The 24,989-nt window shown below is 40.0% G+C and overlaps 1 protein-coding gene across 2 annotated transcripts in view; it reads right to left on the bottom strand.

Annotated features, from left to right (window-relative positions):
* Positions 1-2,168: 2,168 nt before the first annotated feature.
* Positions 2,169-24,989, bottom strand: part of LOC143297341 (THO complex subunit 3-like) — a 76,268-nt gene continuing 53,447 nt past the window's right edge. The window contains exons 4-6 of one of the 2 annotated variants that reach the window (XM_076609639.1): positions 20,359-20,520; positions 8,546-8,646; positions 2,169-4,200 (exon numbers count right to left, since the gene is read on the bottom strand). In XM_076609639.1, the coding sequence (XP_076465754.1) occupies positions 4,040-4,200; positions 8,546-8,646; positions 20,359-20,520 (424 nt within the window). In that variant the 3' untranslated portion in view covers positions 2,169-4,039. Of the gene's footprint in view, positions 4,201-5,143; positions 5,460-8,545; positions 8,647-20,358; positions 20,521-24,989 lie in introns of those variants that run through there. The other variant, XM_076609646.1, reaches the window with a different exon arrangement.

Below are 24,989 nucleotides of genomic sequence, written 5' to 3'. Positions count from 1 at the left end.
CTTTCACTAGAAGAAAGGAGACAAGAAAAACTCCTGAGGCAAAATGAAAACCTGAAGAGACTCCTTTTACACCCCCTCCTCCCCAAACTGAAAGCCCTCATAAAGAACTGACTGAAGCAACAGAGCCCAAACCACTTCTTCAAGGTTCTTGAGAGGAAACACCACCATCCTCTGTCGGCAAACAACCTGCCAACTGAATCCCTTCAAAACTATGAGGACTGACAGGATGACACCCCAGCCATCAATCTGAATATCCCAGGTGTCGAGAGCAAGAAGTGCCACACAGCAGCTGAACTACAGTCGCTGACTCTGGAAGTACTAAGCACCAAATACCCTCCCGATACCTGGGCAAGAGCATACACAGATGGGTCTGCTGAAGAGGCAGTGAAGAACGGAGGAAGTGGGGCAAAACCATCAAGTCAGTGGCTACAGGCACCCTGTCCACCAACTTCCGTGCTGAGGCCTGTGCTCTGCTACTTGCAGCCCAGACTTCCAGCTAGAAGACACACTACCCACCAACACAGTGTTCCTGACTGACTGCAAGTCTATCCTGCAGAGTCCCAAGGCGCCAGGAGGAGAGGAGAGCAGATCTTAAAGAGACATCAGGCAAGAACTGAATCTCCTCAGAGAACTTCTGTGGTGCTGCAGTGGATCCCCTCCCACTGTGGCATACGGGGCAATGAAGAGGCGGACCGCCTATCCAAGGCAGGCAGCAAATTAGAGCAGCCAGCCCACCCAGTGTCCTACAGCGAGGCAAAGACGATACTGAGAGACAGCTTCAGGAAAGCATGGCGCCAACATCTGGACATGGAGCCGGAAGACGAAAAGGATGGCATCCATGAGCTGGACAGAGCGGAACAGGTCACAATCTTCAGACTGCGAACGGGACACTGTCAGTTCCTCTCTCATCTCTAATGTCTAAAGATATCACATACTGACCAGTGCCATTGTGGCACAGGCCCACAGACCCCCTCCCATATCCTGCAGTCCTGCCCCATCTTCGATGCTCTGAGATGCCAGGCATGGTCCAGGCTGGTGGAGCTCCAGGAGAAACTGTGGGGACCGGCGGGGTCCATGCTGTGGACTGCGGACTTTGCCGTCCTGACTGGACTGAAAATCTAGCGTGGCTAGGGAACGCAGAAGGAGGAGGATATAAAATACTTTAACTGGAGGAAAACTGGATGGTAAATAACAAAATAATGATAAAATGATAAAAGGTCAACAATGATTTAGTACCAAATAAATAGAATAGTGAATTAATGCAGTGTTACATAAACTGTATTGACATGAATTAAGTGAATGAAATGAGTATGTAAATGAATAAATATGAATCATGATTAAATATATCCACATTAACTAACTACATGAATGAACAGACATGGTATGCCAATAAACTGGGTGTAGTGTGATGTTAGGAAACAGGATGATGGGTTTGAAAGAGAATGTCAAAAGGAAAGAAATCAAACACTATCAAGAACAATAACAAACAATAACAACAAACATGGCTTATTTGTTGCTTCCTTTCAAACATTAACAAACAAACAAATAAGTTTCTTTTCCCTCAGAAAAAGTGTTTATTTTCATGGCTTGTTGGTGGGAAGCTTGTTCCATGCTATGCATGGACTGAAAATTCCCTTTGTCTGGTCGGCAGTCTTTGAGCCTGAGGATTTTTTTTAAAGTAAAGACACCTCCAGATTTTGTAGGACCAGCTTGGAGATTGACCCCATATGGTGTTAACACTGCAACTGCTGAGGCGCAGCACTGGAAGTGTGGGGTGCATGTCTTGGCTGATCCAAGGGAGGAAAGTGTTGCGGTTACCACACAAGTGTGACAGTGCATAGTTGCGTCCCTTGAAAGAGCTTGCTTGAGATGTGGCTCTCATTCCTTGCCAGAAACTCCTTCCTCACTGTATTGCGGGATGGCATCCCTACCCATGTTGGGTGGGGAAGGTTGCAGATGGATATGAACACTGTGGGCACCAACCCTCAAGGGGCCTGTGTACTTGCAGGTAAGGTGATAGGTGCAATATGTGTGTCACACCAGTTCCTCTACATGCCATGGACGAAATGGAAATGTCCCCTCTGGCAGAAAATTTAAACACTGAAGATGACAGACTGACATGATTTTGGGGTGGGGTGGAGGGTTGGGAGGGGGGGGGGGGGGGGGGTGCGGGGGGGGGGGGGGGGGTTGAGGATTACAAACAGATGAAGAAAAGAAATAAACATGAAAAACAATAACTGAACTGTTTTGACAACTCATGTATCAAATACAAAGTAAAATTATCAAAACACAAAGAAATGTACAAAGAATATCAAAATACCCTGTAAAACGACCTCTTACATGGGTATACTCTTGAAAAGTAGAACTATGAAGCAGGACATATTGCTTAAACTTCAAAGTTAAAATTTTTCTTACATGCATTTGCCATCTTTATAATTTTTATAAATTTTGAAACTGAAAGCATAAGTTTTCTCAAATTTGATAACATTAGTTTACAAAAAATATAACATGACCTAGGATGAAGATGGCATTGGGGAGTCATGATGAAAAGAAATTCATGTCCAATTACTGACAAATCACATTTATGGCATAATCTTTCATTACTTGCTTTATCACGAAAATATCCATTTTCAATTGGTAGCTTGTAATTACTGCAATTAATTCAATATGTGCATGAACATAAACAAAATGTAAACAGGATATTTCTCTGCTGTAACATCTTTTGAAATGTTAAAAAAAAACAAGCACTCACAACAGGCATCAAGATCATTCTTTTCGTTAACTGAAACAATCCAGAATTATTCATTGAAGAGGACTTTTGTGGGGCTAAATGATGGTGAAAAACCAAATGTCCCTCTACTGCAGATGTGCAGGCACAAGTCCTGTCACCCCCAGGCGGGACTTCTGAAAATGACACACTGAAATAAATCGCTTGTCGCCAATCGATCATATAATCTGGGCTTAATTTTAGCCCAATCATCCAAATCAGTGAGACAGACTTGCTTTCCGTTTCTTCCTGTTTTAAGACATGATGACACGTGAAGCTGAAACAACTGACTGACAGAGGTGAACATTTTTAACGCAAAAGATAGTTGCTTGGGGCACAGGCTGTAGGAATTTAAAATGGATGCAAAAGTACAGGACACTGCATACATGAAAAGGAGGTAATAATATACCATTGCAACTTGGCACAGCTACTTCCAATTTCTCTGCTTGGGTGGAGTAGTATAGTACATGTACAGAACAGGAATAAAAACCTTGCTGGAGTCTGCCTAAGTGGGTCATGGTATAGTATGTGTAACTGAATTCTTTTTCCTGTGGCAATTTTATGTATTTATGCATGTATATCATTTAGACCATTAGGATTTTTTTATGATGTGTGCATACATTTTCTTTTCTATCTCAAATGTGCTGTGTAGTGTTCTATGTCTGCCCATCACAAAACAAAAGTTCTTTTTAAAGAGAATAAAGATGAACTGAATTGAATATGAATAGCAGACAAGCATGAACATACTTACAAACACACATACACAGGTTTTCAGTTGTGTCACTTCTTCTCAATCCCACACCAACTCATGCATACTACAGAATATACTGAATCAAACTGAAGGCAAGGTTCAGAGCTTCCTATTAAATTGAAAAAAAAGAAAAGAAAAAAAAAAGCATCAACAGTTTATTCAAAACCACAAGCTGACAACTTGAAATGTGTATAAAAATGCAGTTGAAGAAAATGAAACCACAATGGCTCAGCTTTTATTCTGATTCTGTTGTCTTGAAATACTCAATGGCATTACAACTGTTTTTGTTGATTATTGTGACCAAACTTCAAAAGAAAAAGATAAGAAACAAAATAATATGACAGCTTTTGATGTGAACAGTACAAATTAACAGGTCAGCTAACACAAAACTGTATGGTTACATTACAGCGTTTGCACTCTTTCTCCCGCTTTCCCTCTTACTCTCATTCACCAACATTCATATCACTAACTGAAAAAGCACTGACAATGTTAACCAGGTGTCCTGATGAAACTAAAAACTCTCAAGAATCATTTGGAAAACCAAACACCCGCACAACTCCAGAGTCACGGTCCCTGTCCCTGTCACTGCGGTCATCACAAGCGTAGGCCAGAAGGTGGCGTTTGGGATGCCAGGCTACAGTGAAGGTAGGTGTGTCACATGGTATCTCATGAATCTTCTCCCCTGGTAACACACATAAATGATTTGGTCTGTTAATTGACTAAGACCTTACCGGTGCTTATTTAAAGTTAATAAGAAAGAAAAAAAAAAAAAAAAATAATAACAATACCAATATATCTGAAAATAATAATGGGTACTTGTTGAGCACTTTCCTCACTAAGAGTGAGCTCAAAGTGCTTTACATTAAACATACACATACACACATGTGCCATTACTTAAAAGGAAGAAAAATAATGATTTAACACATACAAGTATAAAACATATTCAAAGACTTCATATTACATTATTTATTTACACACACACACACAAAAACACACATCCAAACACATCAGCAACCCAACAACCCACACACCTCTACATCATAATACCCATTATACAGTGTATATGCAGTGTGAAATGGACTGCTTCTCACAAGCGTGTGATAACTTCTGTCTCACCATAAGCACCAAAAAGACATGTACCAGCCAGCCCTAGGAAAGCCATACCAGGTGCTGTGCATCACAGTGAAGGGGCAGAACCCCACACAGTTGACAACTTCACCTTCCTGGGCATTACGCTCATGCAGTGAACATAGATGCTGAGGTCAACAACAGGATCGCCAAAGCAAGGCCTTTGGGAGACTGTGAGAACGTCTGGGAGCAAAGAGGACTCAGAGCTACCACAAAGCCGAAGGTCTACTGTGCAGTGGTCCTTACCAACTTTCTATACGCCAGTGAGACCTGGACTGTCTACAGCAGACACACCTAGCAGCTCAATCACTTCCACCTGGGCTGTCTCCGACACAGAAGTCCTGGAACAAGCTGGCCTCTGCAGTGTCTACACCCTCTTGCAGAAAGCCGAATCCAGGTGGGCTGGACATGTGGTCAGAATGCAGACAGTTGACTGCCTAAGCAGCTGCTGTATGGATAACTGTCAGGGCAAGCGCTCCGCTGGAGGGCAGAAGAAATGCTACAAAGACTGCCTCAAAGCATCCTTCAAAGACCTGGGCATAAATATTACCATGTGGGAGATGCTTGCTCTGGACCATCCAGCTCGGTGCCGCAAGATCACCACAGGAGCCCATGCAGCAGAAGCCAAGTGCATCACTGAGGCACAATGAAAGCGTGCTGTCTGCAAGGCCTGAGCAGCATCCACTGGCACAACAGCACCCACTCACTTGTGTCCCACATGTGGGCGAGCCTTCAGGGCCAGGATTGGCCTCATCAGTCACCTCTGGACCCACAGCCACCAGTCTTCCATCAGATTTTTGAAGCCATGGACATCTTCGAATCCAAAGGACGAACATTATCACCCCAATCTCAAAACAAATCCAAACTCACACACACACACAGGTGCGCACCCATACACACGCACATGTACACACACAAGCACACTGAGTTTCATGGCTCATAATTAAATGTCATAAAATGGTATCCATATGTGTTTTCAAAAGACGTGTTTTCAGACCAGTTTTAAAAGATTGAAGTGAGGGAGAGTGGCAATGGCTGAATGGTTAAAGCGTTGGACTTTCAATCTGAGGGTCCTGGGTTCGAATCTCAGTGACGATGCCTGGTGGGTAAAGGGTGGAGATTTTTCCGATCTCCCAGGTCAATATATGTGCATATCTGCTAGTGCCTGAACCCCCTTCATGTGTATATGCATGCAGAAGATCAAATATGCACGTTAAAGATCCTGTAATCCATTAACAAATAGTAAAGAGCGGTAACTCTCTCCATTCACAAGGTACACAACTTCAAGTCAGTGCTGCTTACGCTACCAATTCAGCTAGCACACAGGTAAATAAAAGGTACATTGGAACATGATCTGAGTTGTTATCAGGGTGTGTAAGTTTAAATGACTTCTCTCAGATATTGAGGGGCGGCAACTGAAATGGAGCTGAGGGTGTGAGTTGTGGCTTTACACTGAATGCAAGCAGAAATTGGTAACCAGAGAAGAGAACAAAGAAGGAGTGATACTGACAGTCTTTTGGTTCTAAAGATTAACCTTGCTGCTGTGTTTTGAACGTTCTGAAATTTTTGTATTAAATATTGATGACAATCATTAAGGAGTGAATTACAAACATCAAGTCTGGACAAGACAAGAGAACACACCAGATGGCTCTCTTCTCCATCTTAAATTAGGTGTATTGACTTTGTTTTTCTTCTTCTTCTTCTTTTTTCTTCTCCAAATATACATTCCTGGCTGGAAGAAAACACAAGTAATAATAAAGATATATGAATCATTTTAGCATTTTTATCAAATATCACACAAAAACGTATTTCACAGGAGTAAAGTTAAACCTTCCGAATCTATTTCTGTGTTTAGTAAGAAAAAATCCAGTCCCTCAATTTTAATTTTGTGGCTGAAACTGTGAAATTGTGAATTGTGGCCTGTGTTGTGGTGCTTGCTGACAGTTCTAGTGGGGACATCTCAAATGGCCATATAATCATGACAATTTTTATGTCAGTAAATATACTTCCACAAACAAACCTTGTACCACAATCATCAGTACTTGGACCATTTTTATTTTCTTTCTGCATTAATGACTTGCCATTACATATACAGCGCATATGGGAAATGTTCACTGATGACACTTCACTTCAGTCAAACAATAAAAATCCCAAAGAACTTGTAAAAAATCTTCAGAACAATGTAAAAAGTCTGACAAAATGGACCAAGTTGAGCCATATGTCCCCCTCAACACAGGCAAAATTAAATGTATGAATGTGACCACATAACAAAAGCGACAAAAAAATGCATTTCTCTTTTGCACCATTATACATCCTTCGACAAAACCTTGAAGAAGTTACATCACACAAAGTATTAGGGGTCATTTCAGACAATGACCTGTTATGGTCCGATCATATTGTTGACCTCAGAAAACAAATTTCCACAAGAATATACCAACTTACCAAGGCCAAGAATTTTCTCAGTCTTCATTCAAGGAAACTATTTTTTCATGCATATATTCTATCTCTCATGAACTATGCATGCACCTATTGGGATAATGCCAGAGAAGCTGACCTAAAACACATCAGTCGTTTGAACTAAAGAGCTACAAAACTGATCAAATTAAAATCCAGTACTGTGACAGATACTGACTACAAAAACTTAGACATCCTCCCACTCAGAAGCAGCCTCTTATTTAACAAATGTATTTTATGCAGTGTCATGAATGGAATGGCCCCAAAGAAAATAATCCAGAATTTTATTACAAATGAAAATAGACAAACTCACAAGCTGTCTTTTCCATGACCCCCCCCCCCCCCCCCCCCCCCAATTTATGTAAATCTAGTTTAACATATTCTGGGGAAATGATATGGAACAGCTTACCTTTCTCCTGAAAAGCATGTGATTTGAAGCAAACTTTTTAAAAAGCTCTAAAGATATACCTGATGGAAAAAACATGATCCCTTTTATGTTTCGACATGATTATCCTTGTGTCTCTGACATGCTTGTCTATTTGTGTGTCCGCTTGTCTGTCTGTTACTGTCTCTCTGTCTTCCAACTCCCAACTTTCTTTTCCTCCCTCTCTCAACTTTTACTTTGATCAGCTCTCCATGTCTCTCTGTCTCTGTCTGTGTGTCTGTCTTTCTCTCTCTCTCCAGTCTTGCTCTCATTCTCACCCTCACTCTCTCTCTCTTCCTTATGTATTTGTTAATGATGCAAGGAAATTGCTTTCGTGAGTTATAATTGTGTCAACCTGATGTTTATTTGTTTATTTGCTATAAATTTTGTCCATGTATTGGTTTTTCCCCATAGAATTCTTGTGTCTTGTCGTGGTTGATTTTTCATGGTATGCTTTTCCGACCTCCCCTTTTTCTTCTGTTTTCTTTTCTTTTCTCTCTTTTTTTTTCTGAGGGCAGAATGTAAAAAAGCTGAGCAAGCTTATTCTTTTGCCCTCAATAAAGATCATTTTGACTTCACTTGGCAGTTCTGATACACTGTTTACACATATGAACCATAAAGAGATATGAAATTAATTTTTCCTGATTTGAACTCCCAGCACTGGCTGATGTTCAAAACTTCTGGAAGAAACAATCACTGCTTTACAAATTTTAAAAAGTGTAAATCCATTGTTTCCTTGCAGCATAACAAATTAGTGTGTGTAACAAAATGAATATCCCCAGTCTTCTCCTGTGATGAAATATGTTCCATGGGGATAGTTGAAAAGATAGTACATTCAATGAAAATATGAAATATTAAATGAGATAGTTACAGACAAGGAAAGCAATGAAGTTCTTTGACACTCTTTCAAAACAATGAAAAATAACAACAATAAAAAAACACAAAAAAAACAAAACATACACACACACACATTTCCACACATTCAGATTAACAAACAACTGATGAATCAATCAAGACATACCTGTCTCAACTTCAGCTATGTCAATCACAAGGTCCTCAGAGGCTGATGCCAGCATTTTGCCATCATGACTGAAGCTGATTGTGCGAATTGGCCAGTCTAACCTGCAATGACAAATATACACCAGCAACTGATAATAACAATAATAATAGTGGGCATTTACATAGCAAGTTTTTCCAGAAATACTGCTCAAAGCGCTTTACATTTCAATCATGAATAAACATGAACACAGTCTTAATATGGTATATGGCGTGAACTGTGGCTCAAAGTGTTGACCAAAATCAAAATATACCAGTCTGCCAAATTCAAATTACAGTTAAAATGCATGGGGAGGTTAAATATTGGCCATTTTTCCTTCTTTGGGCCCTATAGATAACTTTTGGGGGTATAAATGCTTGAAACGGCACTATATCCACAAATTTCATCACACAGTTAACTTCTTTGTGTCTACACATAGAGTAAGCTATTCCAAGAATGACATTAAAATTGGATTAGTGCTGTAATAGCTTATCATGTGATTAAATACTTCCGGTGTCTTGAAAATGTTCAAATGCCAGTAACCTGGTTAGTGGATAAAGGATTTGTTTATCAACGTAAGATAACTGCTGACAAATTAGGCATTGTATTAGAATACAACTGTGTTATATATGTAGTATTGCATTTAATCAGTCTATTGAACATGGTTTATGACCCAGCCGACTGCAAGGGCCATACTGTAAATGAAACGGGGTGGGATTTTTTTCCTTTTCTTTTCCCAATGCATTTTTTATGAAAGAAACTGTATCAATCCGACAGAGGTAAGTTTGTAGTTCTGATGCAGGGGAAGAATATATATATATATATATATATATATATATAATACACACACACATACACACACATCTTTTCCTTCTTTAAACTAGATAGATAAAGTCTGGGGTATACTTAGTTGCAATGACACAGTGCCCACAAGATGAACCCACTTTCATTTTATTTGTGTTAATTAGAAAAGGTAGAAGGGCAGACAAAATTTTAAAATTCTGCTTTATTCACAACAAAAAGAACTTCGAGACAGACTAGTAATAATGCTAATAATAATAATGGTATTTATACAGCGCTGAATCTTGTGCACAGACAAATCAAAGCGCTTTCGCACCAGTCATTCACACGCATGCATAACTCTAAAACTGGAGACACTGAAGACAAGGAAGCGGCTGAGAAGGGAGGCTATTTTGGGAAGAGGTGGGTTTTAAGGCCAGACTTGAAAGAGCTGAGTGTGGAGACTTGGTGAAGCGAAAGAGGAAGTTCATTCCAATTGCAAGGTCCAGAGACAGAGAAATAACGGCGGCCAACAATCAAGAGTTTGAATCTGGGTATGCGTAAACAGAGTAGATCTGAAGCTGATCGCAGTGAGCGAGATGGAGTGTAGAGGTGAAGGCAGCCACAGAGATAGGAAGGGGCTGATTTGTGAATACGTTTATAACATAGAGTGCTGATCTTGTACTTTATTCTGTGTGAGACAGGGAGCCAGTGGAGATGTTGCAAAAGAGGAGTGATATGCTCAGTTCTTTTCTTTCTGAGGACGAGTCGGGCAGCAGAGTTTTGTATGTGCTGAAGGGACTGAATGGATGAAGCAGGCAAACCAGACAATAGAGAGTTACAGTAGTCAAGGCAAGAGAGAATGAGAGAAACAAGTCTAGATGTTGCATCAATGGACAGATATTTCCGGATGGAACTGATGCGCCGCAATTGACAGTAGCAGGATTGACATGTCTGACTGATAAATTTTTGCATGGACAGTGTGTTGTCAAGGACAACGCCAAGGTTCCTGACTGAACAAAGCAAGGCTCAGAATGAGAAATATGAAATTTGATATGCTCAGAAAACTTACACAAATTTTGAAGGCTACACAAAGTTTGCAAAGAGACTAGAAGTTCCTTTGGACATATTTCACAGGGCGTTTTTTAAAAACTCTACAAATATCAGACATGTTCTTAAATGGAAACAGTGAAACAATGATACAGGGACAGAAAGCTGAAGAGAAGAGGGATACCTCAACTGGACTATCAACTCCCAGGAAATAAGACAACTTCCACTATAAGCTTTAAATGTTTTGTTTCCAAAAGACCGCTGCATTATGTGTGACAAAGTGAAGAATAGAACCCAGTTTCTAAAGACCAGAGCTGTCAAATGGGAAAAAGTATGGCAAACATTGCTGAAGACTCGATCAAAGCCGTAGCTCTAACCGAGTGAATTGTAGTGATCATCTAAATACATGACAGACCTTGTGGCACCGAAGCACACTGCCACAAAATCTTTCAGAAGGGACTTAATTCTGAGGCATGTGGACAGACATGGAAGAAGAGACAAAATATTTACAGGGCAAAAGGAAGCCCACAGGAACAATTTTAAACATGTGTGTGAGGAAATAGAAAAGACTGTCTCTGGCGAAGATGAAGTACAGTGTGTATCAATGTGGAGAGACGTTTCATACATTCAAGAGAAACACCCTCAGTTTCACAATCCAAACCACAGGACTGAACATTTTGGGACAAAATAGGTTTTGCAGCTCCAAATAACCAGAATGAGTTTCTGTGCTCATCACACATACATACTTGTAAAAGTGCTTTTGTTCCTTCTGCATCAGGGGATAGAAGGTTGGAAGAGGTAGCCCTCACTCTCTGCTGTCTCATTCAGATTTACATACGGAACACATGGACACACCTACCTAGCCTTCAGTATCAGCCTCTAGAGTTCAAGCCATGTTTCACAAACAAAAAGATGAGCCTGAACTCAAAAAACTTGACACTCATGCCCACATTCAGCTCACTGCAGATGCTGCTGCTGTGTCCAGATTCTTGCAGATTCTGACCAGATACACATACAGTATTCTGTGAGCAACCCATTACAGAACTGGCAGACTGGGTGTCACTCAATGGAACGAATATGGGCAGGAGCAGTCACCTATTGACTATATGCAACCTGTTCTTCATCCTGTCACAAAGAGTATAACAATGCAACATGTACTGCAGGTGTCACTGAATGCAACAAGACAACTGGGTTAGGAATATGATTTTGTCACATTTGATCTTGCAGTTGCAAAGAAAACACTGATGGCCAAGAATGCGGTATATCTTCATGCATTTTACTTCACATGTTTTTTCTTTGTACTCTGGGAAAACTCATGAGAGGAACAGGCTTTAGAAACATCATCAGTCGAGCATCTGCGCCAGTGGCTCCACTGAAGCCTTTGTGGCTGGGAAACATAACAACCATGCCATCGAAGCCCACATCAGTGGTGGAAGCTATGGGGAGATTTCTTCTGGGACAGTTTCTCAAAGACTCACCAGGTGAAAATGAACTCTCTGAGGACACAAATGGGCATCTTGAAGTCCCTCAAAATGGAGGGAAAAACTACAAAAGTATGTCAATAATATGCAGAGTACAAGAAAGTGGTTCTTGGTGGTAAGAAAAGAAAGACGGTGAAAATCTGGTGGACTATAATGTCCTATGAACTGTGTAAAGAAAATGGTACCCTATTTTCCTAGATCCATTTTTTTACAGGGCAACATTTATATTGGTGATTGGAATTTTTTTTTTTAATACACTGTTCTCCCTAGATCCATTTTTTTACAGGGCAACATATTACTTCTGGGATTGGAATGTTTTTTGAAAAATGGTTTCATGTGTTTCACATGCATTTTTGTAATCATACACTGAGTTATGAATGTGATGTGCTGCTGTGAAGTGCAGATTTGATTGGCAGATGGTGTTATGAAGCTGTCCAGGTTAGGGACATATTTTTGCCTGTAAAGGTATATTGAAAATTATTGCACTCAGTTTGAAATGACTTTGACTACATTTTGTGATGGGATATTGACCATAGTATATAAAAGCAGGACATTTGAATGGATAATTTATGTAGCGTTTAAATGACAGATACATTGATATGTTGTGGTTGATTTGATTTTGCTGTAAAGTTTGTATGGGTAATCAGTACTTGGTGTTCTGATGATATACAGTTAGGTCAATAATAGATAATAGTTACTTTATTTATGTCTGAAGTTTTGTAAGACTATTTGATGGCAAAGAAATGGTGACTTTTTTGACTCACTTGTGTAAACAAAGTGAGTCTATGTTTTAACCCGGTGTTCGTGTGTGTGTGTGTGTGTGTGTGTGTGTGTGTGTCCGTGGTAAACTTTAACATTGACATTTTCTCTACAAATACTTTGTCAGTTGACACCAAATTAAGCATAAAAATAGGAAAAATTCAGTTCTTTCCAGTCATCTTGTTTAAAACAATATTGCACATCTGGGATGGGCACAAAAAATAAAAAAGAAGCCAAATTATATGCAAACTGCATTTACTGTTATATTTATATTTTTTGTATTCTCTAAACTTGGCACTTTGATCTGGTATTCTGACACAACAACAAGAGTAGTCATTATTATAATTTTTTGTTCAAACAGGAACTTCTTTTGCTAAGCATGGAAGTTTTATTTATTTTGCAAACGTTTTGGTGCAGATAGTAAAAAAGGGAAATTAATCTGTAATTAATGCTAGGGGACTTAATTTGCTTTAAACTGATCATTCTCATCTTAAACATTATATTTTGAAATTATACTAATACATAAAAAGCTTGTGTGTTTTACTCTCAGTGTACAGGGCTTTCACTATGTTTATTCACCCAAGTGGTCTTTTTCGGAAAATACTAAAATCAATACGACGAGTGGACTTGACAGATCTATTGGCTGAGCCCTGAAGGTCATGGGCAAAAATCAATTGTGTACACATATCTATACACATTCAAAGCGCGTGCTCATATTCTTCGCGAACGCGAACGACGCCATTTTGTTTCAAGTTGTTCACCTGCCCGTTCAATCCTATATTCAATGGACAATACACGATAACATGTGATGGAAAGTTGGAGAAGGAGACCGTTAAATATTTATTCAGAGAAAGATTTGTGAACGCCTCATCACTTATTGGATTATGCCCCAAACTGCCATAAAAATATCCACAGAATCAGTCGGAATTCACAGTTAAAAATTGTAAACAATGCGAGTTAATACCCTTGAATTGATCATGATGAAACGAAAAAATTTCCAGTCTTGACTTTTCTCAAAATGAAGTCCTTTTCACTTCATACGACGTTTAGAAGTACTTGTACTTGGCTCTACATGTTATTAGTTTAACAAAATACTAAATTTTCAAATCAACTTTAAAGCTATAAAACTAGAATGAACATAAAAGAGAAATTGAATCGACAGTGTCGTACTACATTCCCGGCGGGTGTAACTAAACTTGTACATCTATCTAGATCTAGAGAAAACAGCTAAATGTTGCAATGTGATTGCGGTGATAGCCAGTCTCCTTTACCGCGGACTTAAAAAGAATTTTTTTTTTATTGCCTTTAAAGATTTTTTGAATGCCCAAGATACACCAGAATAATATGATTTAAACAGCGTTCTCATTGCAGATACTGGAATTGATTTATCGCCCTTTAAAAAATTATGTTCAAATATTAAATTTTAGAACGTCAGTTAAGGAGCCACGATAGTGTAATGGGTAAGACAGTTTCTTCTCACCCGAACACGCGGGGTTCGAATGTGGTTAGGACTTTTTTTCTTTTTTTTTTTTAACCCAAAGCTTTATAATAACAAATACAGAACACATTTTAACGATTAGATTTTTTTTTTTTTAAGTGTATCACAAGTGAGTCTTGAAGGCCTTGCCTCTCTTGTTTAAACAATGAATTGTGTAGTAGCTATGCAGCTACATTTTGGTATTTCCTGATGGGATGAATGGGAATCATTTTAAAGTAATTGTATTTGGCATTACTTAGGGTGGTGAATGGACATCATTTTTCAAGCAAATATTTTTTTATATCAGCTTCAGTGATAATTGGAAATTATGTCAATGGTATCGGATGAAGATTTCCTCTTTAGTGTTTATGTAAAGGTATGGTGTCTATGTTGTCTTGTTTGTCCACTTAGGTTTCTAGGAATAACATTCAAAACATGGTCTGCAGTGGGACTGGAAATAAGGAGGGGGATTTGCATCCAGAAAGTCAAGGAACTGACATATACTAAAAATGTGCAGGCATCTAGTGGCCAGGGACAGGCCACAGGTTTTGTTTTGTGCCGAGTGCCAGGGTACTGCGCACGGGACTTCCACAGAACTGGATGGTGGGACCATCAGGACGGACTATTAGCACAGAAGGTGAACGTGATGGTGGGACTATCGAGACGTGCTCAGTGAGGAGCCAGGAGCTGGCGAGACTGCTGAAGAACATTCACGGCGGTGAAGTTATAACTGTCCCCCCCCCCACCCTCCCACCCCCACATAAAAAAATTATATTCCAGTCCAGGCCATAAGCAGCAGTTTTTGATATCTCTCTTAATAATAAATAAAAGGGTGTGGTTAATAAGTGTTGTTGTTAGTGTTTTTGGGGAGAACACATTCTGATTTGGAGTGACAAGTGAACAGATAGCAAGCATACACTTACAAGTAAACACATTCGTTCTTATTTAGTTTATCTGGCACTTTCTTTACAAACCGTTCACTATGAAACAAATTGTCACTTTGGCTTGGTCAACTACTGACACTAGATTACAACATCATGTTGCTCGAAGACATCGTTTACAACCGCCATCATCAGTTGCTATGTCTCCAAGGTTCTCTCCCTTAGTTCACCACTTCCAGTATATACTTCTGGTTCAACATCATAGTTGATGATTGAAATAATTAAAAACTCATCTCTCTTTATAAAAATAAAGAAGATCTACACAATGATTTTTCCATCTTCAAGTGCTTTCAGCAGCACTGTTGATGAAGCTCCTCTCTTGGTGAGACAGTCTGCCAATTGCTTCTGAGTGTCAGACCACTTCACTTCTTTCAACATGCCTTTCTCCATCAAGTCTTTGATCCCACTGATTTCCAGTCTCAGACGTTTTCCGTTACTTGTTTTGTTGACTTCAGAGCATCATGTAGAGACTTGCAGTCAGTCATACAGACTAGAGGTAAACCCTCTGTGGTTGCTTTTCCTGTTCTGATCTCCATGAACAATGTAGCAATAAATACTGCTTCATCAATTCCTTCTGCCATCACCAGCGTCTCTCCAGCCAATGTGCTTCTGACCACTCTGTGAATCTTCTTTGAATTCCAGCAAATAGGAATAATGTTTCCTTCCTCGTTTGCTAAGAAGATGATGTACCCACCTTGAGTTCCTCCATCACCGATTTCCAGAGGAAGCATCAGTGTATACTATCAGTTTCAATGGTCCTGATCCCAAATGATGAAACTTCAACTCCACATGTTCTGACTTGATCCTTTTGATGACTTTATTTGCTTCTATCAAATGTTCAACTTTTCCATCTTTGATGTTTGAAGCAAGCTGACAAGCATTGAATGACACATCAGGACGACTTTGTCGAGATGTCCATAGAATCTGCCCAACTTTTGATCTGTAAGCCTGTTTCTCATCTGCTGTCATGTCATTCTGTTTTTGTTGTGTTCTTTTATTTTCAATGGGGATCAGCTCCAAGTTGTCTCCATACTTGGTTTGCTGTAGAGAGACTGTGTTTCCATCAGATGACAGTGTTCACCATGCTGTTCTTTGCTGCCAATGCCCAGCACAAAGCTGTTTCCCAGTCAAGATCTTTCTTGTCTGTCATGATCTTCATCAACATGTTAAGAGTGTTTGACTGTGTCATTCTACCACACCATTGCTCCATGGGCTGTACGCTGCTGTCATCTTCACTTCAATGTTAAGTTTCCTCACATTTCTTGAAACTCTCCATTGTTGAATTCTCTTCCATTGTCACTGATGACTGTTTTTGGTGGGCCATGTACTGCAATCCAGTACTTCATGAAGTTCTGTACAATAACAGATGACTCTTTGCTTTTGATGATTGTAGCTGCACTGAATCTGGAGTACATGTCAATCATATGGAAGTACCAAGGATTTTTTTTCCAAGTTCATGCAGATCAACAGCCACTGTTTGATTGTAGTCATCTGCCAAAGGCAAAGCTGCTGTTGGTTTTGGCGGTGTCTTTTTATGTCGAGCACACACATCACATTCTTCCACCAGTTCTGTCATTTTCTTGTACAGATCAGGGTCTTTGATTCCTGCATTTTGCATCAGTTTCTGTAGGCCTTCTGCTGAAGAATGGCCAAACTGTTTGTGAAGTTTCACCAGAGCTTTTGTTTGTTCTTCCTCATCTAAGCTGTCCATCATGAGAAGAATTTCAGAATCTTCTTCGCTCTCTTGACTGTTTCCAAGGGTCTTGATACAGTAGTGCCCAGCTGAGGTGAAGTTTAACTCGACAGGCTGCTGAAACATTGTGAAAGCAGCTCATCAGACACTGAAAGTGACACCTCCAGCACAAGAAACAAAGATACATGCCCCTCTGATGACGAACAACTACCTCACCTCCTCATCATCAGTGACTCAGTACTTCAAGGTGTTAACCAAAAACGCCTCGGCAAATCATATGGTTTCAGAGTTACTATGAAAAAAGCAACAAAAATCGATGATATCACTGAAATTGAACAAAATGATGAAAACAACCCTGACGTTATTGTCATACATATTGGTATCAACAACCTGAGAACACCCTCCACAAGGAAAGCAAGCAAAAGAATGATGAAAAACGTCTCAAAACTGCAAAGTCTATTAAAAAATTCCAAAATTGTCATCAGTAATATTATCCAAACATCAGATGAAATCATGGAAGGAAATGAAGTGTATAATGTGATGGTGTTTTCCAGCCTGAAACAAAAGAAAGTGACCTGCCTTCAACATGACAACATGAAAGTCAAAACAAACATGCGCGATGAAATACATCCAAACGAAAGAGGTTCAGGAATATTAGCTGGTAACATCGGACGCCATGTTCACAACATCTTATGGCAACAGAGAAAAACACAACATGGACAATGTGACATCAACAAGACAAAAACAAGTAGCAACACCTATGCCCGAGAGACACCGTGAAAAGTGCCTCTGACTACAAACAGATGAGAGGAGCATAAAGAAATATTAACAAAACATGGAACCAAAGAAAAACACATCAAAGTGAGAACCATCTGACCTCTCACCAAGATATCAATAGATATGATCTGGAACGGTTTCACCACTCAAGCCACAGCAAAAAGGAAAATTTCCATTTTAGGAAATCTGACCAAAAAAAATATGAAATGCGTTTTGCTGAAGAACAATACTCTTACCAAAATCGCAAAAATAACAATTTGGAAGACCACCAAATGTACCATGAAGACACTCAGAGATACGACAAGACAGACTACCGAGCTGTGCATGTTCATGTGTGTGTGCATATATGTATGTGCTGTAACATCAGTCTGAATGTATCAGAGCTCGGGTGATGTGCGTCTGTTGAGACAGAGTGACCTTGACTGTTCTGAACATCAGGTGGGGAAAAATTGTTAAGTTTTTATTTTATTGCTTATTCAATGGTTAGTTGCTGGATAATTTTATTCGAAATTCAGTTTGTGATTGAATAGTTATTGAGAAGTTAGTAGTTTTTGCTGTTGGTTTTGAAATGTTGCTTTGTAACAAATTAATACTTTACTGCACATGAATGTGTTAAAGTGGATACTGAATTAACTAGAATGAACAGAAAAGAGAAACTGATTGGACGTGTCATAGTTTCTCAGTGAGTGAAAAGAATTGCGAACATGGACCTCTGCAGATCTAAAAAAACAAACAAAAAAACCCCAAAACAGACATATATTGCAGTGTGTATGAAGCGATGTGAACGTCTCCTTTACCTCGGACGTTTGAAAGAAATTTTTTAATCCTCCAGATATACCAAAACAACATGATTTAAAGGGAGTTATCACTTTGATTACCATTGTCAATTTATTCCGCTAAAAGAAAATGCTCAAATAATAATTTTTGAATGTCATCGTTGAATCCACGTTAGCCTAGTGGATAAAATCAATCATTCTTGACACGAACATCCATGGTTCAAATCTGCTGAAGCCTTTTTTCTTTTTTTAATGTGAAGCTTTATGTAATTAAAATAATGAACAGAGAACACATTTCAACAAAGTAATTTTTTATTCTTTTTTTTCTTGAAGTCTGTATCACAAGTGAGTCTTGAAGACCTTGCCCTTCTTGTTTTATTTCATATTCTTATTTATTTATTTTTGATAATGATGAATGTGATTTGCTTTGTTTTGCTGTGATTGTGCCTGTGTGTTTTGAGACTGTGATTGTGCCTGTGATGATTTACATATTTTTATGTCACTTAGTCTTACATATGTATATCTTAGCCAATGTCAAGTGAGACTGTGTCCACTTTGTACATATTTTAAGTCAGTTAGTCTTAAATCTGTATACTTCATTGTAAAGCGCAGCGAGCCCCATCTGAGATGGGGGTACTCCGCTACAGAAGCCGGCATTTTATTATCATTATTATTACCAGCTCACAGAGGTATAGGTCAGCGTCAGCCCAGCAGCTGTCAGTCACATGTACTGCACTGAGCTAAACGCTCTCTGGCAAGCTGCATTCCATTCTCGCATAACCTCCTTCACACGCTCTCGCCTTGTAACTCTTTGTAAGGCGCTCACTCATGGCCAGAAGTGTGAATAATATTTTTTTTAAATCAAAATCTAATTATGTTCCCACCCCCCTTTAGTCGTAAACAAATATCTACAACAATCTACCTGAAGATCTAGTCATCAGCTCCATCCACATGTAATATGCAGCTTCTGTTCAAACGTGTGTGTGTGTGTGTGTGTGTGTGTGTGTGTGTGAGAAAGAGAGAGAGAGTTTGTGTGTGAGTGCGCGCGCGTGCCGTGCATGTGTGTGTGTGTGTGTGCAGTGCGTGCATGTGTGAGTATGCACAAGTTTTTATATTGATATGCACTTGCATGTATCCTAATTTCTACTGTATCTGCGTTTGTGTATGATTTTTGATTTATGTTCGTATCTTGTTATGTACTATCCCCCCCAATATTCCTTGTGACCCCGGTACACTTGGCAATAAAGACATATTCTATTCTATTCTAAACTTTATATCATTGTGATTTGTATAATCAATTCTATTCAATCGTAAAAAGAACGGTTTTGCTGCACATATTTGGACTAATAAAAGATTATTCTTTAATTTCAATGTAATCACATACCCAGCAAGGCAACCACACATTTGGACCTTCTTTGTATCAGCCCTGGACTAGTGTAGACTGAGGGTCCATCACCATCAGTCTGTCTGACCAAGGATGACATAAAAAAAAACAACAGAAAAGGCTACTCATAATTAGAATCTATGAAAATGGACACTCTCATATATTTGAAAACTCCAGACTGTTTCTCTAAATAATGGATAAAGTTGACCACTGTTGGTACACTTGAAAAAGGTAAGTATGTGCATGTATTGTGTGACTTTGACTAACTAGCAAATTGTGGACTGTAGTGTAATTCAGATTTGTTGATTTATGATGGCCCTTCAGGGACATTATGGACAAAGTGATAAGTCATATACACAAATCTTTCTCTGAATAAAATCTAGCGGATACTTTTGCCTCCTTTCAATAACATATTATTTCAAATTGTGAATAAGATATATTGTGAATAAGAAATAAAAATACAATACCAACTTTTGGAAAAATGTTTTGTCTTTGTAATTTTTGTGTATTTCCCAGAAGTGATTTGTTACTGTAACAGAATGTGTGGAAAGAACTGTTGTTGTTTTTTCTCTATTCTTGAGCCAAATTTGGTGTCAGCAAAGTATTTTCAAAGAAATTGAATTTGTTTAACTTGACCAAGGACACACACACACAACACAAAACACAGGGTGCTGACTTACCGTGCAAATGTTCTGATACAGACAAGGTCATTGAGATCCCACAGACTGACCAAGGCATCAGCACTGCCAGTGGCAAAGTAGTGGCCAGCTGGGTCAAATTCAATACAGATGCAGTTGGCTGGGTGAGCATTTAACACATGCTGCAGTTTCAGGTCAGGATAACTGTAACACAAGAAAGTTTCTGACCAGAATGTTGCAAGTACTTGGTCAGGGATTTAAACTTTAATAAGTCATGCAGAATAGCTTTGAAAAGCATTATATCCCACACACTCATGCTGATTCAGTCAAATCTAGTATCTAAAAAAAAAAAAGAAACGTACTCTGTCTGAGGCAATTTCATCTGCTGTCAGGAAATCTCATTCGAACAGCCTGCCATGGTGAGAAGATGTGACATCAATAACAACCTAACATGCAAGGTTGAAACAGAACAAGGCCTGCAATATCAACTCTTCACAAAATACTTAACTGTGCTGCAGCTGGATGTGTGGAAATAATAATGTAGTGAGTTTTATTACATCACCAAATGGTTTTATTATTTAACAATATGCAAAATTTACTGCCGTTTGTGTAAATTGGAAAAGGCTACACTTGCCCTGTAATTAATTCTCCTCGTCACTCACCCACATATTTCATTTCAGATAACACAAGACTTATCAAGTATGAGTGCGTGTGTATTTGTGCACGTGTGGTGACAGAGGTAAAGGTATGTACATGCATAGGCAGAGGCGTGTCTATGAGACTACAAATTGGAGTAATATATCTTTCTCTGCATGTGCATGCACATCATGGTGTGCCCCAATTTTTCAAAAAAGATTGTTAACTGAAATGTATAGACCTATGTCCAAAGTCTGTAATGGTTTGTAATGGTTTTCAGCAGGCAGTATGTAGTAGGCCTCCTTTGGTCATGGCTGACCATGGATAGAGTATATCCAACCTAATGTCTAATTGGGCTGTCTGCTTGGACCAAGCAGCGTTGCCTGTGACTGTAGAGACCGATGCGAGAGAGACAGTCTCTGTCGCAGCGATCACATGTGTAAGCTGATGCTCGTCTGTCGGCTGCCGTCCCTTTTCTGAGAGCTTGCTTTTCTGCTTTAATTCCAGTAACTGCTTGTGTAGTATAAGTCATATATTCACTTTAAAACAAATTTCAAATCATTTATGTTGTAAGGACAATAGGAATGACAATGATGATAGTTCTTCATGTATATGACCAGCAGTGTGGCACCGAGATACATGTGAGGCACTACTTGGTGGGTACCTGCATGATGTGCACACTCTGCAAGCAAAACACTGTCCTGCATGTGGAACATACTTGAATGCGTTGTGTTTGACCTAAAACTCACCTTTTTTAACACCTGAATGTCACCAGAGATGTCACCTTACATTGTAAACAGGATCACAGACAACTTCTTAAATCAATTCTGTACACAACAGTATATGACAATCTCAGTGTACTGTAATAAGCAGAGTTGCTGTATGTCTCCAAAATAAACACCCTGTTTCTTACATTCTTTCTCTTCTCTAAATCCAGGAATGAAAAGAACATACATATCAGAGGAATCTGGGAACAAGGGGAAGTAATGGAAGGGGAAGTAAAATAGGAACAAAAGAGTTTACACTTATTTCACCTTTGATGTACACATTATGCTAAATATAGTTCAGTAGTGACAGGCGCAATAGCCGAGTGGTTAAAGTGTTGGACTTTAAAATTGAGTGTCCCAGGTTCGAATCTCGGTAATTGCGCCTGGTAAAGGGTGGAGATTTTTCTGACCTCCCAGGTCAACATATGTGCAGACCTGTTTGTGCCAAACCCACCTTCATGTGTATATGCAAGCAGAAGATCAAATACGCACGTTAAATATCCTGTAATCCATGACAAATGAGGTCCTACATCTGTATGACAAGCAGCGAGAACTGAGAAGAAAGAAACACTCTAGTAATGAAGCCAGGACGAAGCACCAACAGGTGAACAGAGAAGTCAGGATAAGATGAAGGCAGCCAAAGAAAACTGGATAGAGGAGCAGTGCGAAGAAGTTGAGAAAGGGGTGGAAGCAGGGAACAGCAAAAGAGCCTACAGCATCCTCAAGACCCTCACCAAGACTAGCCAGCCAAGATCAGCTGTCATCGAAGATAAGGACGGCAAGCTACTGACAGACAGCGAAGAAGTCCTGAAGAGGTGGACAGAATACTGTGACGGCCTCTACAACTACCAGCTCAATCCAGACTCATCCATATTGCAGGACAACCCACGATCCACAGACAGTGAAGAAAATCTCCAAGTATTGAAGGAGGAGGTTGAGGCTGCAATACAGAGTCTGAAGCCAGAGAAATCCCCAGGAGTGGACAACGTCCCATCTGAGCTTTTGAAGTACGGAGGGAAAGAGACCACAGAAGCACTAACAATGCTATGTCAGAAGATCTGGACAGAAAAGAAGTGGCCAACAGAATGGACCCAATCGCTGGTGATTCCTCTACCCAAGAAGGGCAACCTCAAGCAATGTCAAAACTACAGGACTGTAAGTCTGATAAGCCACCCAAGCAAAGTCATGCTCCGCATCATCCTCAACCGATTGAAATCCAAGGCTGAAGAGCTGCTATCAGAAGAGCAAGCGGGCTTTAGAAAAGGGCGGAGCACTGTCGAACAAATATTCAACTGTCGAGTCCTCATTGAAAAACATCTACAACACCAAAAGGACATCTTTCACAACTTTATCGACTTCAAAAAGGCATTCGATCGGGTGTGGCACAGCGGCCTCTGGCAAGTACTGGGAGACTTCAACATTGATGAAGGGCTCATTCAAGTCATCCAGGCCCTCTACTAACATTCCAGTAGCACAGTGCTCTTCAACAATCAACAAGGACAATTCTTTCGGACCACAGTCGGGGTCAGGCAAGGATGCCTATTATCCCCAGTACTTTTCAACATCTTTCTGGAAAGAATCATGCAAGAGGCCCTCGAAGACCACCACACTTCCATCACCATTGGCGGCAGGCCAGTCTGCAATCTTCGATTCGCAGACGACATCGACCTCATGGGGGGCACTAACACTGAGCTTCAGGATCTAACAAACAGACTTACTACAAGAGCAAGTGCTTACGGCATGGAGGTCGGCACAGAGAAGTCATAGGTCATGGTCAACAGCACAACTAACATCAGTGCCAACATAACCATGAATGGTGGTGAGCCCTTGGAAGAAGTGACCAGCTTCAAGTACCTGGGAGCAACCCTGTCCAAAGACGGCAACTGCACAGCAGAAATCCGAAATAGGATTAACTCTGCAACGCCAGCGATGGCCAGACTGAACAGGGTATGGAAGAGCAACATCAGATTCCACACAAAATTCCTGCTCTACAAGTCACTAGTGGTCTCCATCCTCTTATATGGATGTGAGACATGGACACTGATGGCAGAAACAGAAAGAAGAATCCAAGCATTCGAAACCAAGTGCTTGAGGAGACTACTACACATCTCCTACAAGGAGCACATGACCAATGACTATGTGCGGAACCTGGTCAGCAACCTTGTTGGGCCCCAAGAACCACTGCTGGCGACTGTCGAACAACGGAAGATGGCATGGTTTGGTCACGTCATACAACATAACACCCTCTCCAAAACCATCCTGCAAGGCACTGTAGAGGGAGGGCACAGACAGGGCTGGCAGAGAAAGAGCTGGTCCGACAACGAGCTATGACATCTTCCTCATGTCCCCCCAATGACCCCAGTGGTCGAGGGAATGAATAAGAATAAAGAATAATAATAATCCATGTCAGTGTTTGGTGGGTTATGGACACCCACGAAAATGGAATATGGCTGCCTATATGGCATGGTAAAAACAGTCATACATGTAAAAGCCCACTTGTGAACATACCAGTGAACGTAGGAGTTGCAGCTCACGAACGAAGAAGAAGAGTTCAGTCGCTCAGTCGTTGGTCCTACACTCTTCATCATGTACACCAAACCTCTTCATACACTCATCCAAAGTCACTTTGTTTCCAATCAATCTTTCGCAGATGACACACAGGTTTATAGAACGTCACCCAACAAAAATATGTCAAACCATACAGAGTCATGCATCACAAATGTCAAATCACAGATGACAGATCACAAACTCAAACTAAATGATAATAAAACAGAAGGACTTCTCATTGACTCAAAGCACTCATTTTCTGACTTGCCTAAGCCTTCATCTATCCTGGTTGGAACCTCAGACATACCATTTGCAGCATCTGCACGCAATTTAGGGTACATGCTTTTGGATGACATGACACTTGACATACACATCAACCACATTTGTAGGTCAGCATGCGCAGCACTCCAATAAATCAGTTCCATTCATCAATATCTAACCACAGAAACCACAAAGACATTTGTTTGTTCTTTTGTCCAATCTAGATTAGATTATGGAAATGCTCTTCTTGCTGGCTGCCCCAAACACTATGTTGACAAACTTCAAAAGGTTCAAAACTCTGCAGCATGACTCACACTCAAGGCAGGAAACGTCAACATATCACTCCCCTACTCGCTGCCCTTCACTGGCTTCCCATTCAAGCACAAATACAATACGAACTCTTAGTCCTTTGTCTTGAGTGATTCTTGTCCAGTCTATCTTTCAGATCTACTTTCCATCTAT

The sequence above is a fragment of the Babylonia areolata genome, chromosome 2, assembly GCF_041734735.1.
Source record: "Babylonia areolata isolate BAREFJ2019XMU chromosome 2, ASM4173473v1, whole genome shotgun sequence".
NCBI lineage: Eukaryota > Metazoa > Mollusca > Gastropoda > Neogastropoda > Buccinidae > Babylonia > Babylonia areolata.
This window is presented reverse-complemented; position numbering and strand designations above follow the sequence as displayed.